General features: G+C 38.0%; 1 protein-coding gene across 3 annotated transcripts in view; it reads left to right on the top strand.

The window, feature by feature from the left end:
- grid1a (glutamate receptor, ionotropic, delta 1a) overlaps nt 1–16136 on the top strand; it is a 259377-nt gene that overhangs the window by 238780 nt on the left and 4461 nt on the right. For 2 of the 3 annotated variants that reach the window (XM_005474294.3, XM_005474295.3), the window contains exons 10-15: nt 1214–1411; nt 2515–2845; nt 5045–5183; nt 11232–11427; nt 12845–13011; nt 14471–14711. In XM_005474294.3, the coding sequence (XP_005474351.1) occupies nt 1214–1411; nt 2515–2845; nt 5045–5183; nt 11232–11427; nt 12845–13011; nt 14471–14711 (1272 nt within the window). Of the gene's footprint in view, nt 1–1213; nt 1412–2514; nt 2846–5044; nt 5184–11231; nt 11428–12844; nt 13012–14470; nt 14943–16136 lie in introns of all 3 variants that reach the window. The other variant, XM_025897629.1, reaches the window with a different exon arrangement.

Below are 16136 nucleotides of genomic sequence, written 5' to 3' on the forward strand. Positions count from 1 at the left end.
CATAAAGTTTGCTGTTGATGGTTATCAGCAATTTGTGTGGATTTTATTCCTTTTTTTAAAAATAAATACTTTCATTTCCAGGTTAGATCAAATGTCTCGTATGCGCAGCATGAAGCAAAAACTTTATGTGCATGATACACAACACTGCATATTTCTTTAAAGCTTGAATTTCAACATAAACTAAATACAACAGAACAAACAGATGTCATGTTTTAAACATGCTGCAAAATACATCTTTGTGATATTTTAACTGAACCACTGCAATCACGTACAGCAGTTTGCTAAACATTCAGCATAAAATATAGAAAGAGGTACAATGAATATTTTTTCTACTCAAAATATTTATTTCATTCATTATAATCGTTATGAGAGAGGACAATGCACATTTTCTCCGTTTCAAAGTGAAATATTAAGTCGTGTTCTCTGTCTTGTCCTGAGAATGTAGCACAGCAGAAGCCTGCTAAACATCAGTCCTACACTGCAGCAGCTTTTCTTAGACCGCTTGTCATATTCTAGTAGCAAAGTCTCTAACCTTGTCCTCCCCCTCAGTCACTTCTCCACCTCCTCAGTCTCCATTTTTCCTCTTCTTCACACATGATTTACCTGCAGCTTATTCATTCACATGAGTTCAGCTAAGCTCTTTCCTGGCAGTGTCACTTAATCAAGTCATTTGCCCCTGCCCACTTAACCACCAGCACCACAACCACCCCTCCTTCCCTGTCCCCCTCCTGTTTTTCTCAGCTCGCCTTAGTCCACCTTCACCCATTTAATTCTGCCCTGACACTTTCAACCCATAAAGAAGAACCAGGAGTCGGTGCAATAAATTCACAACAGCAATTTCCACGTTGATGACCCATAGCATTTGTCATGGCGCCATGTGTTACGGGTCAACAGTTGCTAAGGAAACTATTTTATTAAGATTAAAGTAGATCACCTAAAAGCTCTTCATAAAGGTGTCACCCTGCTGTTCTTAAGATGACTGACTGTGTCCTCGCTTCAGTTGCCAATCTGGCCCTGAGGGGATTTTGGTGCATTTTGATAAATGACATTCCTGTCATTAAGCACACACACACATACTCTACTCTTTTCAAAGTTTAAGTCAAAATCCATGGCCTTGGAGATAAAATTCACACTTTTCTCAAGATTATGATAACATGAGTGGCAGATTACCTAAAAACTCATTTACTATATGACACAATATTGTTTCAAACAGGAAGAACCTTTTGTGATGGTGGCAGAAAATATTCTGGGCCAACCCAAGAGATACAAGGGTTTCTCCATTGACGTCCTGGATGCCCTCGCTAAGATCCTGGGCTTCAAGTATGATATCTACCAAGTTGGAGATGGGAAGTATGGCTCAGCACTCCCTAATGGATCCTGGAATGGCATGATTGGAGAGCTCATTGGCAAGGTTAGTGGGTTTTACTTTTTATCTCACTCAATCAATGTCCAGATTTCAGTCCAAATAATTTTTTCTGGGAGTCATGCCATTTTTATTTTGTTCTGAAATAGAAACCTAATAATGAGGCTTAGTAATAAAAAAAAAAGAAAAAGAAAGAATCAAACAAACTTTTCTTTTTTATGTAGTCGGTGTCATCCCAGTTTGATCAAATGGGTCTGAATACTGCTGTTGGAAGGGATCCCTGACAAATACTGTTATGATTCATAATAATAATGGAATTTAAATTCAATTTAATAAAGGCAGAAGTGTATATATATATTGTGCACTGTACATAGTGTCTCTATTAATGATGGAACTTTCTTAGAGTCTTGTATACTGTATATGACAGCATAATACATGTTATTACTTAATTCAGCTGTTTATCTGAGTGAGCTGTGTGATTTGTTAAATGCAGAAGGAACATTTTCAATGCTACAATAACACAGAATAACCATACAGACTATTCAGCAATGTAGCAGGTTAGTTATGAGGGACGTTTCATGTAATCATTACAAAAGATTCTGGTTTTTCTTCTGCTGAGGGCACGAATCTGCAGAGAGAAATTGTCTAAGTAAGGACTTGAGTTGAGATGATAGCAAATTCCTGTCTCTTTTTTTCCTGTATATCCATTTATAAATTGAAAATGTGGACTGAAAGAGGTTCTTGAGGTTTATCAGTGTTATTGTGGAGAATGAAAAGATGGCACATAACAAATTTCCTTCCAATTTAGCCCCTCCATTTGGAGCAGTGTCACAGAAACGCCACGCTAATGGTTTGTCTAGAGAATAAGACGCAAGGTTTTCACACTGTCAGAAAGGATAATTCCTGTGTCAGTGTACATATTAGATACAAGCTTGGAGGCCTTTTATATACACAGGCAAATGATTTTACAGACACACAAGCCAATCTAATCTCCTAAATGTTGAGAAAAGATTCACTAATTAATGCAGGTCAAGTTAACTAGATTTTTTCTGATACCTAACAACATGTGACAGTGTAATTATCCTCTGTTGATTTAAAATGGAATGTTAGAAAGTTACTGAAAATGGAAACATATTATTCTTTGTTCACAGCGTGCTGACTTGGCAGTATCAGCAATCACCATCACGCCGGAGCGTGAGAGCGTGGTTGATTTCAGCAAACGCTACCTGGATTACTCAGTCGGAATTTTGATGCACAAGTCAGAAGAAAAGATCAACATTTTTTCTTTACTGGCACCATTTGATCTGGCAGTCTGGGCATGCATAGCTGCAGCCATCCCTGTGGTGGGCATCATGATCTTCCTGCTCAGGCGCATCCAGGCAGTGCGCTGCCAGAACAATACAGCCGGTCATCCACCACCTACCGTTTCCACTTCGCTTCAGAGTGCTATCTGGATTGTCTACGGTGCTTTTGTGCAACAAGGTGGGTAATAGAGTTTGTGTTAGTCAATGACAACATCCAAAAACAGCAATTACACATCCTGAACAGTATTTGTCATAACAAAGAGTCAAGGCTTTGCAGGTTTTTGTTACATAGTGACTGTATGAAAACCTGTCTGTATTTAGCCTTCAGTGGCATATCAGTGAAAACCACCAGTCAGGCAGTTTTGAATGTGAAACCTGACATGAAATAGAATAAGTCACGAAAAACAATTAAAATGCTTTAAGGGATTAATGACAAAAGAGCACAGTGAAAAAGTCAAATCAAGTGAAGAACATATGTTAATGTCTACGGTCTGTGTCGAGAAAATGCTGATTCAGTCGTGAGTCAGTCTGGGGCACAGCGCCCACCTTAGCATTTTCTAAAGGTGCCCTTGACGAAGAGAGCATCCCATCTTTAGATCTGGTGGAGATCCAGGTATGTCCGCTGTGGATAAATGACTACTTCAGCAACTGATGTTAAAGCCTCAACTGCATCTGTCAAAGTCTGGCACACTGCCCGTGAGCCTTTTTTAACCCAACACCCACTATATTTCAAGAGAAGCTAAATTCCTCTCCTTTTTTCTGCCTCTTCCTCATTTCTGGCTCATGTTCCAACGTTGCCACTTTTTGTTTGAGTCAAGTGGATTGCATTTTTTCTTGGGGATGACGTAGGTCACTTTGATACGGATCTGACTGCTGATGCATAGTGTGCCATTGTCAGAGTGCATAAACTTGGCAATCATATCCCCCCACTGATTTTATAATGATATGCCAACACTTGGCTGGTTTTTGTTGTATGTTCGGTGCACAATGGACTATCTACGGCCAGACACGCTGACTTTTATCACTACCACTTTTCAAGCAGGGACTACACTTCTTTTGTTCCAAAAGGAGGTCAGACCAAGGTAGAAAATTATCTGAAACTGTCTAGGAGAACAAATTAAACTAACACAATTTCCTTATGAATAAAAGGTTTAATCAATTTGTTTCTAAGATGAAAGAGACTGTACCACAGTGGACCATTGCAGTGGGGTAAAATCCAGTGAAGTTTCCAGAGCCACATTTCACATTCAATGACCTCAACAAATCAAAGCTGTATGTAATAAAAATGACTGATGCCACTGTGCTATGCATCTGACAAGGCCCCAGATTTTTTTTGGTTTTTTTCTTCCCTTTTCCGAGCTGTCATAAGGGTGCAGTTGTGTTGATGGTGACACTTTTAGACAAATATGTTTTCATTACATTTCATATTCCTGAATCATTCAGATGGCATTTCTGTGGCTTTACACTTCAAAATTAGAATCTGTGCTGACATTTTTCTCATGCACCTCAAAAGCTGTTTTGGGATTGTTTTGCAGAGAATGTGTTGGTATGACAGGAGAAATACTGATGATAGCAAAGCTAATGTGATGAACCAGTCTCTTAACCTCAAGGAAAACAAGGAAAAGCAAGGATTAAAGATGTGGGTGAAAAGAGAAGGATGAATTTTAATGAGTAGCGTGTTCTTTGGGAAAATAAAAAAAACAAAAAAACAACACCATTTTAGGGTAGATGGTTTTGAATACACAAAGCTCTCAGGAAAGTAAATTATTAAATCTTACAGTAATTATACAGAATCAGCATGCAGACAGTCAGCTTCTCTGGTGTTTTATGCAAATATTAGCACAATTTTTAAGTAAAACTGCTTTAAAAAATAAAAAAAATATCTTAAAATCGTATTGGTAAAAAAATAAAATAGAGTCATTACATAAGGCATTATCATATGGCTCTCTTATAATATAATCACAGTGATTGCTTTGTAAAGGAGAATCTATATATTTCAGCAGTATTATAATGTACTATAATGTGTTATATTTTTTGTTTTTTAGCAGCAACATGTTTGAAAAACCTGAAACATTTTATGGGTTTGTTTGGGTTTTTTTCACTAGGTCTTGTTTTATTTGTGATCCAGAAAAACAACCACAAATATTCTTTGAAATGAAACTCAATGTCACAAGCAATTTGAATACAGTACATCACCTTGAAAATTAAATTGGCCATTTTTTGCTATCACAACAGCAATCAAGTAATTGAGGAAAGAATGACCTGATAAATCAATCATGGCAATAGTGATTATTTGAAACCAAATGTGGTGCTTGGCAACAAGGCAAAGACTTATTTTGTAGTTTTTAACTCTGTGCTTCTGTCTGTACCACAACAGGAAGTGATTCCATCCTGGGATCAGTGGCTCTCCGTATCGTCATGGGCAGCTGGTGGCTTTTTACCCTTATCGTGTGTTCGTCCTACACAGCAAACCTGGCAGCCTACCTCACTGTTTCACGAATGGACAACGCAGTTCGGTAAAACAAAAAAAAGATAGATAGATAGTAAAGAAATGATGCTAATCAAAACTACAGAGCTCATAGTTGTATTCTGTATCTGTCTCTTCTTGGTAAAAAGCCCAGCACATGCATTACCCACAATGCAGTCTGTGAAAATTGGGTGTATTATGCTAGTAGCAGCTAAAGTGGCCTCGAGCTGCTCGCCTCAATCATGGAACAAGGAGCAGGTACCAGAGTCCTGATAAGCTCAGGCTTTCTTACTTCACACCAGTGGTCTTCAGCCCAATTGAGCTGACTCAAGGGACATTACTAGAGGCATCACAGAGCCATGAATGGCTTCAAGCTATCTTTTTTTTATCCACATGCTTATGCTAATAAGCATCTGCGTGCTTCAATCTTAAATGCATGTCTTTGCCCATGTGTTATTTATTTGATTTATCTAAAGAGAGGCTTAATTCAAATCATATGTGGATTTTTTTTTATATATACATATAATATGGGGTGATTTCTTGAGGCATTAAACATTCTACAGTATTTTCAATACAGGGACATGTGCGGCTGAGATTTAAGAATAATCTGTGTGCATGTCAGTGTCTACACAGTGTTTCAGTGATTTCTGACCCACTGCCTAACAAATACCCTGTCTTCAGCCAAAATTTTATTTGTCAGTGAATCCAATTTGGTCTGCTGTCTCTCCCCAAAGAATGAGCAGAGAGGCATTTGATTGCATTGGGTCCATCTTCTGTTGAACAAATAGCCACATGTGGACATATGAGTAGAGGAGGCGAATGCTAAGCAGTACACAGCTCACCTGTGAGGAGATTTTGTGTGCAGGTGTGTGTGTGTGTGTGTGCGCTTCTGTTTAGAGGGACATTAATCTTTATTTGTGGTGCATGTGTTACAGTTTAACAGAACCACACTGCAAATGATGGCACTTAAGAATTAAATGGGAGGAGAAAGTACACTGTGACCAATTTTAAATTGGAAAAAACAAAACTCATGCTGTGCATGACATCTGTTGTTTTCAATAGTAACACTAGGCTGTGTTGGATTCACCTTTGTGCTAATCTAAATTAACTATCATATCACTTAAAGTACTGTATGGATTGGATGCATGCTGCATATGTGGAAAAACTAAAAAGATTTTGACCATAACAGCCTGAGATATAGTTTTTTATCAAGCACTGAAAATGGTACTCTTTTATGGAGAAAATATCATTTCTGAACACTACAGTTTTACACAGTTTGGCAACAGAAAGTAGCAAAACTATCAAGTGTGTCCAGTTTATTGCACTAAATTAGCCACTTTTTTTTATTAAATTCAAAACAATTTACTGCACTTCTCTTTATTAGCCTGTAATTGTTTTAAATATGTATTTGAAAATATGAATTAGTGGCTTTTTGTGACCCAGTTGCATTAACAAATTTTATTTTTTTAACCTGATAAACATTTGCAATAGCTGCTTACTGAGGCATAGAGGGAGAATTCAAAATCTGTGTGTCATTTTCACAGATGGTATAGAAAATGTATGATGGTCCTCAGCAGGCTCTTTAGGACAATATCCTTTTCTCGTTGATCTGGAAACCATACAGTAGACTGGCTTGAGAAAGAAAAGCAGTGTGTATTGTGTGGTGCATTTTTTTTCTAGTTTCAAGGAGACATCACTCCTGTGCAGGGAAAAGGTTTGGAATTCAATTCTTTCAGACACACGTTGTAAACTCAGTTTTGTGAAAAGCTGTGGAAAAGTGTTGGAAAGAGGAACGTTAATACCTTCATTTAAAGTCCTATTATTTTGGTCAGTGTAGGAACAGCTGGGTCATTAATGTCCATACAGGAATAATCCGAGAGGACTGTGAATAAGAGCAATGTTAAGCACATGCACTGTAACCTGAAAATCCCAACATTCCTCTATTTCGGCAACATTGTGTAATGTGTACTAATACTCCGACGTACCTGACGGAGCAGGGCTGCATATCTCCAAATGTACAAAACTGAAATGTGTCCCTGCTTTGTGTTTGTCACAATGGCATTGGTAGCTTGTCCTCCAACATAAAACCAATATCCTAGCCTTGGAGTCAATGTGACTTGAATTTTATAAATCAGATGGAGTGAGGTTCAGTCCACCTTCCTTCATTTGAAAAACATTAAAGCTCAAGCTGTTGCTTTGATTCTCGGAAAAATCTGTTTTCTTTCACAAGCAGGTTATGGATCTTGCCATACAGCCCAAAAAACTAGCAGCTTGGGCTTTTGCTGTCAGTGAGGTTGTATTACCCTGGATTTAGGTAATGCTGTGAATGTCCACATGGAAATGATCAGAGAGGACAATGACATTTAGAAAATGTCCAATAAGAGCAACGCTAAGCACACGTGCATGTTTGCATTTGTCTCTGAGTGTGGGTGTGTGCATGATACATGAGTGTGGTGTAACAGGAGCAATAACTTAATCTTAAGTGAACATTTGCATTTTTAAACACTACACGACTCGTTCCCCTTTGTTTACAGTGTGTCAAAATAAGCCTTTACTAAACTCCTACGCCTAGGGACAAAGAGGTGATTTTTTTTACCCCCTGCTGTGATTTAAACCCTAATCTTATGTTCTTACCTTGAATTAGTTTGAGAGAGCAAAAGAAAAAGTGAGAGATTAGTTTAATAACTTGTGTCCCTTCAGATACCTTGTAGATTAATACTAATTAGATTAAGTTTTTTGGCTGAATTCTCTTGATTTTGATATTGTTTCATTTTTCACTGCTTTGGCCAGTTACACATATGTAAAGCTAACAAATCTAAAGTCTTTTAGTATCTTCGACTGGGCTAAGGATATCCTCTCCTATTACTGCTATGCGCATACATTGTTAAGAAGAATATTCCATGCATGTGTGGGGAAAAGGAACGAAGGAAAAGGTCTGTGTAATGTATTTCAGCCATTATAGGTAATGAAGAGGGGGTTCATCTTTCTGCAGTTATTACAAAAATCTAAGAGTGATGCAGTGCTTTGAAGAAAAGGTAGCCAGAAAAATTACTTAAAATGGGCCACGATTCTTAGTACATGTAGATCATATACATATTATTAATTATTTCACCTTCTTCCATTGTTTTGTCTGTGTTATCTTAAATCTGCACCTTCATAACACACTATAGGTCACAGTGCTTATGTAGTTATGAAAACTAAGATATTAGACAAAAATCTGAATATTTAACCCAGTGCTTTAAAGCTTGTAGTTTAATGTGACAGCATAAGTTAGAGACCATGAAATATCTAATGGGTCGTTTGTTTCGCTCTCACTTGCTGTTTTCCCCTTTCCACAACCACTTCCACACCATGTACGCCTCCAATTAAATGGTTGAATTAGTCCTGCAGTATCAGCTCTAGATAAGCTATTGGACTCTCCGACTTCTCAGAGAATTGGAAAAAGGACGGTTAAAGCTGTAAATATTATGACATTTTTTTTCTAAAGGAATGAGGCAAATTCACAAGGTGCATGTCGACACTGGAACCAGACCAATGCAGGATTTTTAAGACAGACACCGATTTTGGGGGCGTTTTTCCGTTCAAGGGAAAAAACATGAACAGATTTCCTTAACTTTTATTTTTTGTAGTTATTATGAGACTTTAACAAGATATTATGACAATCTAATTTATATTAATGTTTTGTAATAATTAATAACAATGTTTTATTGCCACAACAAGTCGTGAATAACGTGCTGTCTGACTCGTGGTGTTGTAGAGCGCCCCGCTGTTGGACAAACTATGCAGTGTCAACATAACATGGTTAAAGGGTGTTTGTTCCATCTCTTCTTTAGTTTTTTATAGTCATATCAAATAGCCATCACCCCTGTCAGGCATTAATAATTGAGTTGACATATCAACTAAATACCAATAAAGAAAATTGTCGATATGAAAACATCTTTTACATTGCATTGGCAATTAGCAAATATTTTGCTTTACAAATTTCAGAATTAGTCCGTCTTAAAATGAAAGCTGCGAGTGGCTTTTTTTCTTATTTCCTACAATCTTGACGTAGAAACTTCTAGATCTAATAAAAAGTAGAATGCAATTTGGAGCAGGTTCTACTGGGGATTAATGGCCAGCCATTGGGATGAACCCCATAATCATTCATGAATGCAGTACCCCCAAACTGATCATCATCACTGTGAATCACACTGGACTCATTGTGCTGGCAATGCTGGGGAAAGTTGTGGTATCGCACTACAGGTGTAGCTAATTTAGTTGATAAAGGGCATAATGATTAGTGATTTGCTCCAATGTGCAATAAAAAGGAAAGCACCAGTTTTAGGTCTACTGATTTGTTGGAGTGCATTAGGGGCGAGTTAAATCTTGAATTTTAAATAGAGGGAAAAGAGAGTCCTTCTGTAAAGGACAGAAGCCAAGAGACTTATGTGGCATAATGAATGAAAGGGGAAAAGAGTGCTGATATCAGCTTAAATTACTGTCTGACACATTTTTTGGATTCTGCTCCACCTGGTTGCAAACACAGGAATGCTTATATCCTATTTATATAGTAATATAATAGTTAATATCTAGATTAGCGATAAAGAGACATCTAATAAATTACAATTGTCTGTGTCAGACTGTTATTGTGGACGATTATAACAATACAACATTAACAAAATAATGGAATCTTTTATCTGGTTTATCATCTGTTAGTAATGAAATATGAAACTGATGAATCCTGAATTTGTTGTGACACATGGACAAGTGTAATTTAATAGTTTTAATGTTAAGCATTTGTTCATGCATGTTTCTTGAATTAATACCAGAAGTATTTCCTACATCGGGGATTTCTTGCATCATGCGTGTGTGGAGAAATAGTGGAGCATGATTTTACAACATACGGTTAGTTGTAGCAGCTTTGCTGGCTGGAAACATTTAAAACATAATGGCATAAGCCCATCTATGTTATTTATCATCATAACTCACTTTATGTGAGTAGTTTATGACAGAAAAGGTATCCCTTGAAAACTAAACATTTTACCACAAGCATAGCCATCATAAATTACATCATTAATTAAAGTACAGCCCCTTTCAAGGTTTCATGTTTTTCTGTATCGGGACATACAAGAAATAATCTGGTCCTAGGCCGGTCTTCAAATTAGCTAAATGTAACTTCAGATGAAATACAAAACATGACATATTACACGATGTCATTATTTGTCTAAAAAATTAAGCCACGATTCAGAAGCAGTGTGTGAAAAACTTAAGTGCACCATAAGAGGGCAATTAGCAGCCAATTGCTGCTAATGAAATGCACTTGATTAATTGAGCCTCAGCAAGTGTGGCCACCTCTATAGAGCAGAAAAAAAAGAAAAAAAGTTTTATAGAAGTTTTGGCAGTTTGCTGCTTGGGAGCTTTCAGCTAATGTGATGCTGTTTCATTCAAAACCAATCATTTGTGAAAGTTTATTCACAAGAGGAAAACATTCAAGACAGTTGCCACTCTTCTCAGGACTGGATATCCCAAGTGTAGAGCAAATCTATCTTCTTTTTCTTTAAACAGAACGAAAATGCATAACGATTCCTCCAAAACCATTACTTAAAGGCTAGTAAAGGTCGTGTTACAATCATGTGATGTTACAATCATGTGATGTAGTTAGTTTTTCACAGGACTGCATTTTGGCCTAATTTTTGTTAAATAAATAAATTGTGTTGATCAAAACAGCCCTGATCCATCGAGGCATGGAGTCCACTACACTCCTTAAGGTGTGCTGTAGTATCTGCAGCCAAGATGTTAGCAGCACATTCTTTAAGTCCTATCAGTTGAGACTTGAGGCGTCCATGGATCTGACTTCTTTGTCCAGCACATCCCACAGATGCTCGACTGGATTGAGATCTGAGTAGTCCAAGTCGGTATCTCAAACACGTTGCTGGGCTTTTAAAGATATTCCTGCACCATTTTTGCTTTTTATCTGTTGGTAAATAAAACCTCATGTTAACATTAAGTAATATTAATGCTAATGTTATAATGTTTCAATTATTATGACAGTTACTGTATGTTTTCTTCTGTTTTCTTTAAACAATGTAAGTAATTCACTCATGTGACCATGCAGATCATTCCAGGACCTGTCCAAGCAGGTGGACCTAGTTTATGGGACGGTGAGAGACTCGGCTGTGTACGAGTATTTCAGGGCCAAAGGCACCAACCCTCTGGAGCAGGACAGCACATATGCTGAGCTGTGGAAAGTCATCAACAAAAACAATGGCTTTGAGAACTCTGTATCCAGCCCTTCAGAGGGTATCAAGAAGGTGAGTATTTATTTTTATCTTCATGAGCAAAATGTTCCATGTCAAGGGGGAAAGAACATTTTGTCTATAAGGGAAAAAAAAGATGTTCTGTAAAGGTTTGCTTTACACAGGACGATGTCTTAACAATGCCTTAGCAATCTAACAGTTCATTTTAGGTCACCCCCAAAAAGGAAATGCATGCACAGCAAAACATTGACAAGAAGCAGGCATTGAAAAGAGGGATTTGTCTAGTCACAAAAAATAAATGAATTAATTAAAAACATCTGTAATGTCTTCAGCTCAATAAGGGATTGTCTTGCAATTCACTGCATTTTTTATCTCACACCACTGTGTAGGAACAAGCTGAGAATTAGTTAAATTAAATGCATGTCTGCCTCACAGAAACATGGGGGTAAAAAGTGATGTTTTTAATCTAACAAATTGTGAAGTTTTTCTAATTGTTCCCACACACTGCCTGTGCGGCTAAATGAACAGTTTGTGCATTCTGTCATCTCGTTCTTTAACGCAAACACTACACAATAATAATTAGACAAATTACAGTGGGGTCTGACATGTGCACTTGACACAAAACAGCTTTATTATTTGAGCTGATAATTGGATCGAGTGTAATCAGGCCAGGCAATGCAAGGATGCGTACGTCACAGGAAAACTAGTCTCAGTTTAATTTGACGAGAGAAAGCAATTTTAATCAGTTACTGATTTACTGCATTCATTCATTCTTAAACAAAATCCTGCAGTTTTTATATACGTATATATATATAAATATATAGCCATAGTTTGATTGGAATGTGTGTATGCATAATCCAATGGCTCTTTGTGTTGTTCATCTTAATTTATTACAAGGACAGTCTTTCTCTGGAAGATGTAGAACGCCACAGGAGGCAAAAGTCAGGACTGTGTACAAAACAATGAATACATAAATAAAAATCCATACAGATTCAGCTGTGGCTCTTCTGCATTTTCTACACAGTGATTTTCAAACTCCAGCATATGATTGGGTGTCTCAAAATGTGTTATTAGGTGAAGATTGCAAATCCAGAAAAAAATAATAAGGAATATTTGTTTTTTTCATAATGTTTTCAGTGTTTAGTGTGAGTGGGCAAATGCACGGTAATTTCTATGCAAATATTTAGCTCCAGTGTTTGGACTGCTCATTGCTTTGTCTGAGTAAAATATACTCCCGTGCGCCTCTCCAGTAAAATAGTCTACTCTTAACCTTAAAAGAAGCATAATGCAAATTGCATTTGCACTGTATCTAATCAGCTTTTGTTTGTTTACACAAAGCATTCTCGATCGGTGATGATTGAAGAAAATGTTTTTAAAAGTCATTTAAGATTTCTCCGCTAAGCAATTAAGCATGTCTTTATGTAATTACCACGTGCGTCTCTTTTTGTGTTCGTGATGGAAACTTTTGCAGGCAAAGCGAGAGTCATATGCCTTTCTGTGGGACATGGCGGTGGTAGAGTATGCTGCCCTGACAGACGATGACTGCACGTTGACTATAGCGGGAAACAGCATGAGCACCAGAGGCTATGGCATGGCCCTGCAGCACGGCAGTCCTTACAGAGACATCTTCTCACAGAAGTATGTATACGATGTATTTTTACAGCAAAGAAGCCAATGATGCAATAATGCTGTAACATCTAATCTGTTCAGAACCTTAAAACTTGGGTTTTATTTTTATACATCTGGGCATCAGTTCTTTTGGTTATGGTAGAGGTTTATTTATAATATACTTATCTTCATTTAAGGGATTATTCTAAATAGACAATCAAACTAATTGTGCATATTTCTTATCTTATCATAACATGTTATTTAGAGGTAAAACAAAAAGGAAATTGCTTTGTCCATAGGAAAACCAATACAAAAGTTGTTTGGACACAACTATGGCAAGTGTAGCAGAGCAAGGTTGAATTTCAAAGCTGGTCTCTATACTGTTGCATATTTTTACAATTTGTCTGTTTCGTTTGGCTCAAGGACAGACAAGTAATTTCATGTATTAAAATTTGAAAGCAGGGCAGGAAAGTTTCTCCCCAGGAATAAACACGCTCCCGACTTCCATGGCACTCTCTGTTTGTCTATGAAAATTAATATTTAATTAAATGTGAAAATATGAACTCTCGACAAGCACCAACTCAAAAAGAAAGACTGATTAATCTGCCACAAACAGTGCTTCAGTGAAAGATGTTTGATCACTTTCAGAAAGAGAAATGGGAATATTTGAACATGGGCTGAGGCTGAGACACTTCATGAGTATAAAAGTATATAAATAACTCTGGCAGCTGTGTATATACACAGTATATCTGCTTATGCCTTTTTGCAGTGAATGAATGTGTAGGCTTCTGCAAAATGCATAAATGTCAGTCACTGTTGAACAGTTTGAGTAATGACTGTGCAAAAAGTTAACTGTTCCAGTGGGACACCCTAACTGCCTCGCCTGTGTTTGCGATCAGCCATCATCATTCTCCCCAGCATCCATCTATTTCTTACCCTGCAATTTGTGCACTAACTAATGGGCCGACTCTCGTATTTGATCATCTTTGTTTCTGTGCTTATACAGTTTGATATGATACTGATTACTCCTAAGCTCTGATTTTCTTTGCTTCATTTTTATAGAACCGAACTTTTATTCTTGATTACAATCAGTGTCACATCTTGCACTCTGTAAACTAAGAACTGCAGTGTTTAATAGCTTTACCCTCTATGGGATTTTAATGAGGTTACAATGAAATGCTAATACATGCAATACATTAACCATGTTTTATTTTATGTTTTTTACTCTCATTTTGTGAGCTACACAATATCATTGAATTATTGTTACATGATAACATTGTGGTGATAAGTCACAACAGTCATATATTGATATTCTGTGTTTGTCTATGTAAATTATTTAATTTGAAAATTCTCTGCTCTTCTGCCTTTGTCATTCAGTTACCTAGGACTTAATCGGAATCAGTGTTAGCGAAGGATTTGTCTTGTGGTTATTACGTGAAGATTTCCACCTACTGTGTTGAAAGAACTACTTAGTCTTTTCTCTGAGCAGGATTTTGGAGCTTCAAGAAAAGGGGGATCTCGACATCTTGAAGCAGAAGTGGTGGCCAAAGAAAGGTCGTTGTGACCTGCAGAGCCACACAGAAGCCCAGCCGGAGGGACGGGCGCTGCGTCTCCACAGCTTTGCTGGCGTCTTCTGCATCCTTGCCGCAGGGCTTCTACTGGCCCTCCTAGTAGCTGCACTGGAGACGTGGTGGAACAGCAACCACTGCCGACGAGAGCAGCCCAAAGAGGTGACCACTGACAACTCGTCGGGCCAGGGCCCAGGCCCGGGCCTTCTAACCCAGAACCTGGCCATGGTGGCCACCACGGGTCCCCTGCCCCACCAAGGCCCCGGTCGAGACCCAGACCCCGGGCCCCCGGTCCTGCCCAGAGATGCCACTGCCACACTCTACTTTATGGATCCAGCAGGCGCTGACACCAGCCCCGATTTAGTAGAGCTGCAGTACACCCAGTTATAATAGGTGTGCCCCTGATGATAGTCCAGACATCATGTGATCAATCTACTCATTCCTTCTCATGTTGGGAGAGAGGTTGGGGTGCTTTGTAGGGGACTTCTCTGAGGTTTCTCTCTCATGCTGACACAAAGAATCATTAATTGCCAAAAAAAAAAAAAAAAATCCGTCACTGGTGCTCACATGAGAGACCCGCAGTGAAAAGATAACATGCAAATTTAATACCACATACTGAAATTGTACTTCTGAGTCGATAAGTGCTTCAGTTGTACAATAGCTCTCTTTAGCTAATCCATTCAAGTCTTAATGCTTTAGAGCTCAGACTTTATCTTGCTGCTGTCGACTGGGCAGCCCCTCTGCATGAGGCGTCCAGACAACTAAGGCTTGACATGGATCCCTAAACTAAAGTGTGAGCAAATGCAGATAGTAAAGAATCTGAGCCTTGACCTGCCTGTTTGACTTGACAGTCCAACAATACTGGATGAGAATACCCAGTCCTGCCCTGGAAAACACACAGTAAATCAAACTCCATCCAAGCTGCTTTTTGGTGCATATGAGAGTTTGAGTTACTGCTGATGATTTCTATTTCACAGTCTTTGTGTGTGCAGCAGTAGCTGCTCTCTTAATAACCACATATTGCTGTCATGTGAGATTCATTACACAAACATCGCTGCTATTATTTAAAAAGACAAGAAGTGCTGACTCTAATCGTGGTTGTGTGCTTTATTGCTGTTGATATGTTGGAAAGATGTTTCCACCCAAAATCTTTTGACTGTAAAACACACACGCTCTGTAGTCTTGAAATGTGACTGTGTGGAAATTTAAGGCAGAAAGAAAGAAGCACATAAAGATGCTGGGCAGCATCTCCGATGTATAGGGAGTAGTAAATAAAGAATCGTAGCAGTTCAAGGAGATTTCTAGAGGCCTGTATTTCCTACTCCAATTGCACATGAGGGCAAATGCAACAGTATACAACTCATTCAATACCTGTTACATACATGCAGATAACAGTGAGGTGGGAAAAGTGCAGACAAATTATTTTAATAAATTTACTATTCTGTATCACAGTTTAAACGCAAACAAACAGGAAGACAAATTAAAGAAACAAGAACTGCTGACTATAATAAAAAGTAAAATGTACTATCTCACAACTGGTACAGTCCAGTAAAAAAAAAAAAAAAAAAAATGGCCATAAAATGAGCT

Source organism: Oreochromis niloticus, linkage group LG13 (genome assembly GCF_001858045.2).
Source record: "Oreochromis niloticus isolate F11D_XX linkage group LG13, O_niloticus_UMD_NMBU, whole genome shotgun sequence".
In the NCBI taxonomy this organism is placed as follows: domain Eukaryota; kingdom Metazoa; phylum Chordata; class Actinopteri; order Cichliformes; family Cichlidae; genus Oreochromis; species Oreochromis niloticus.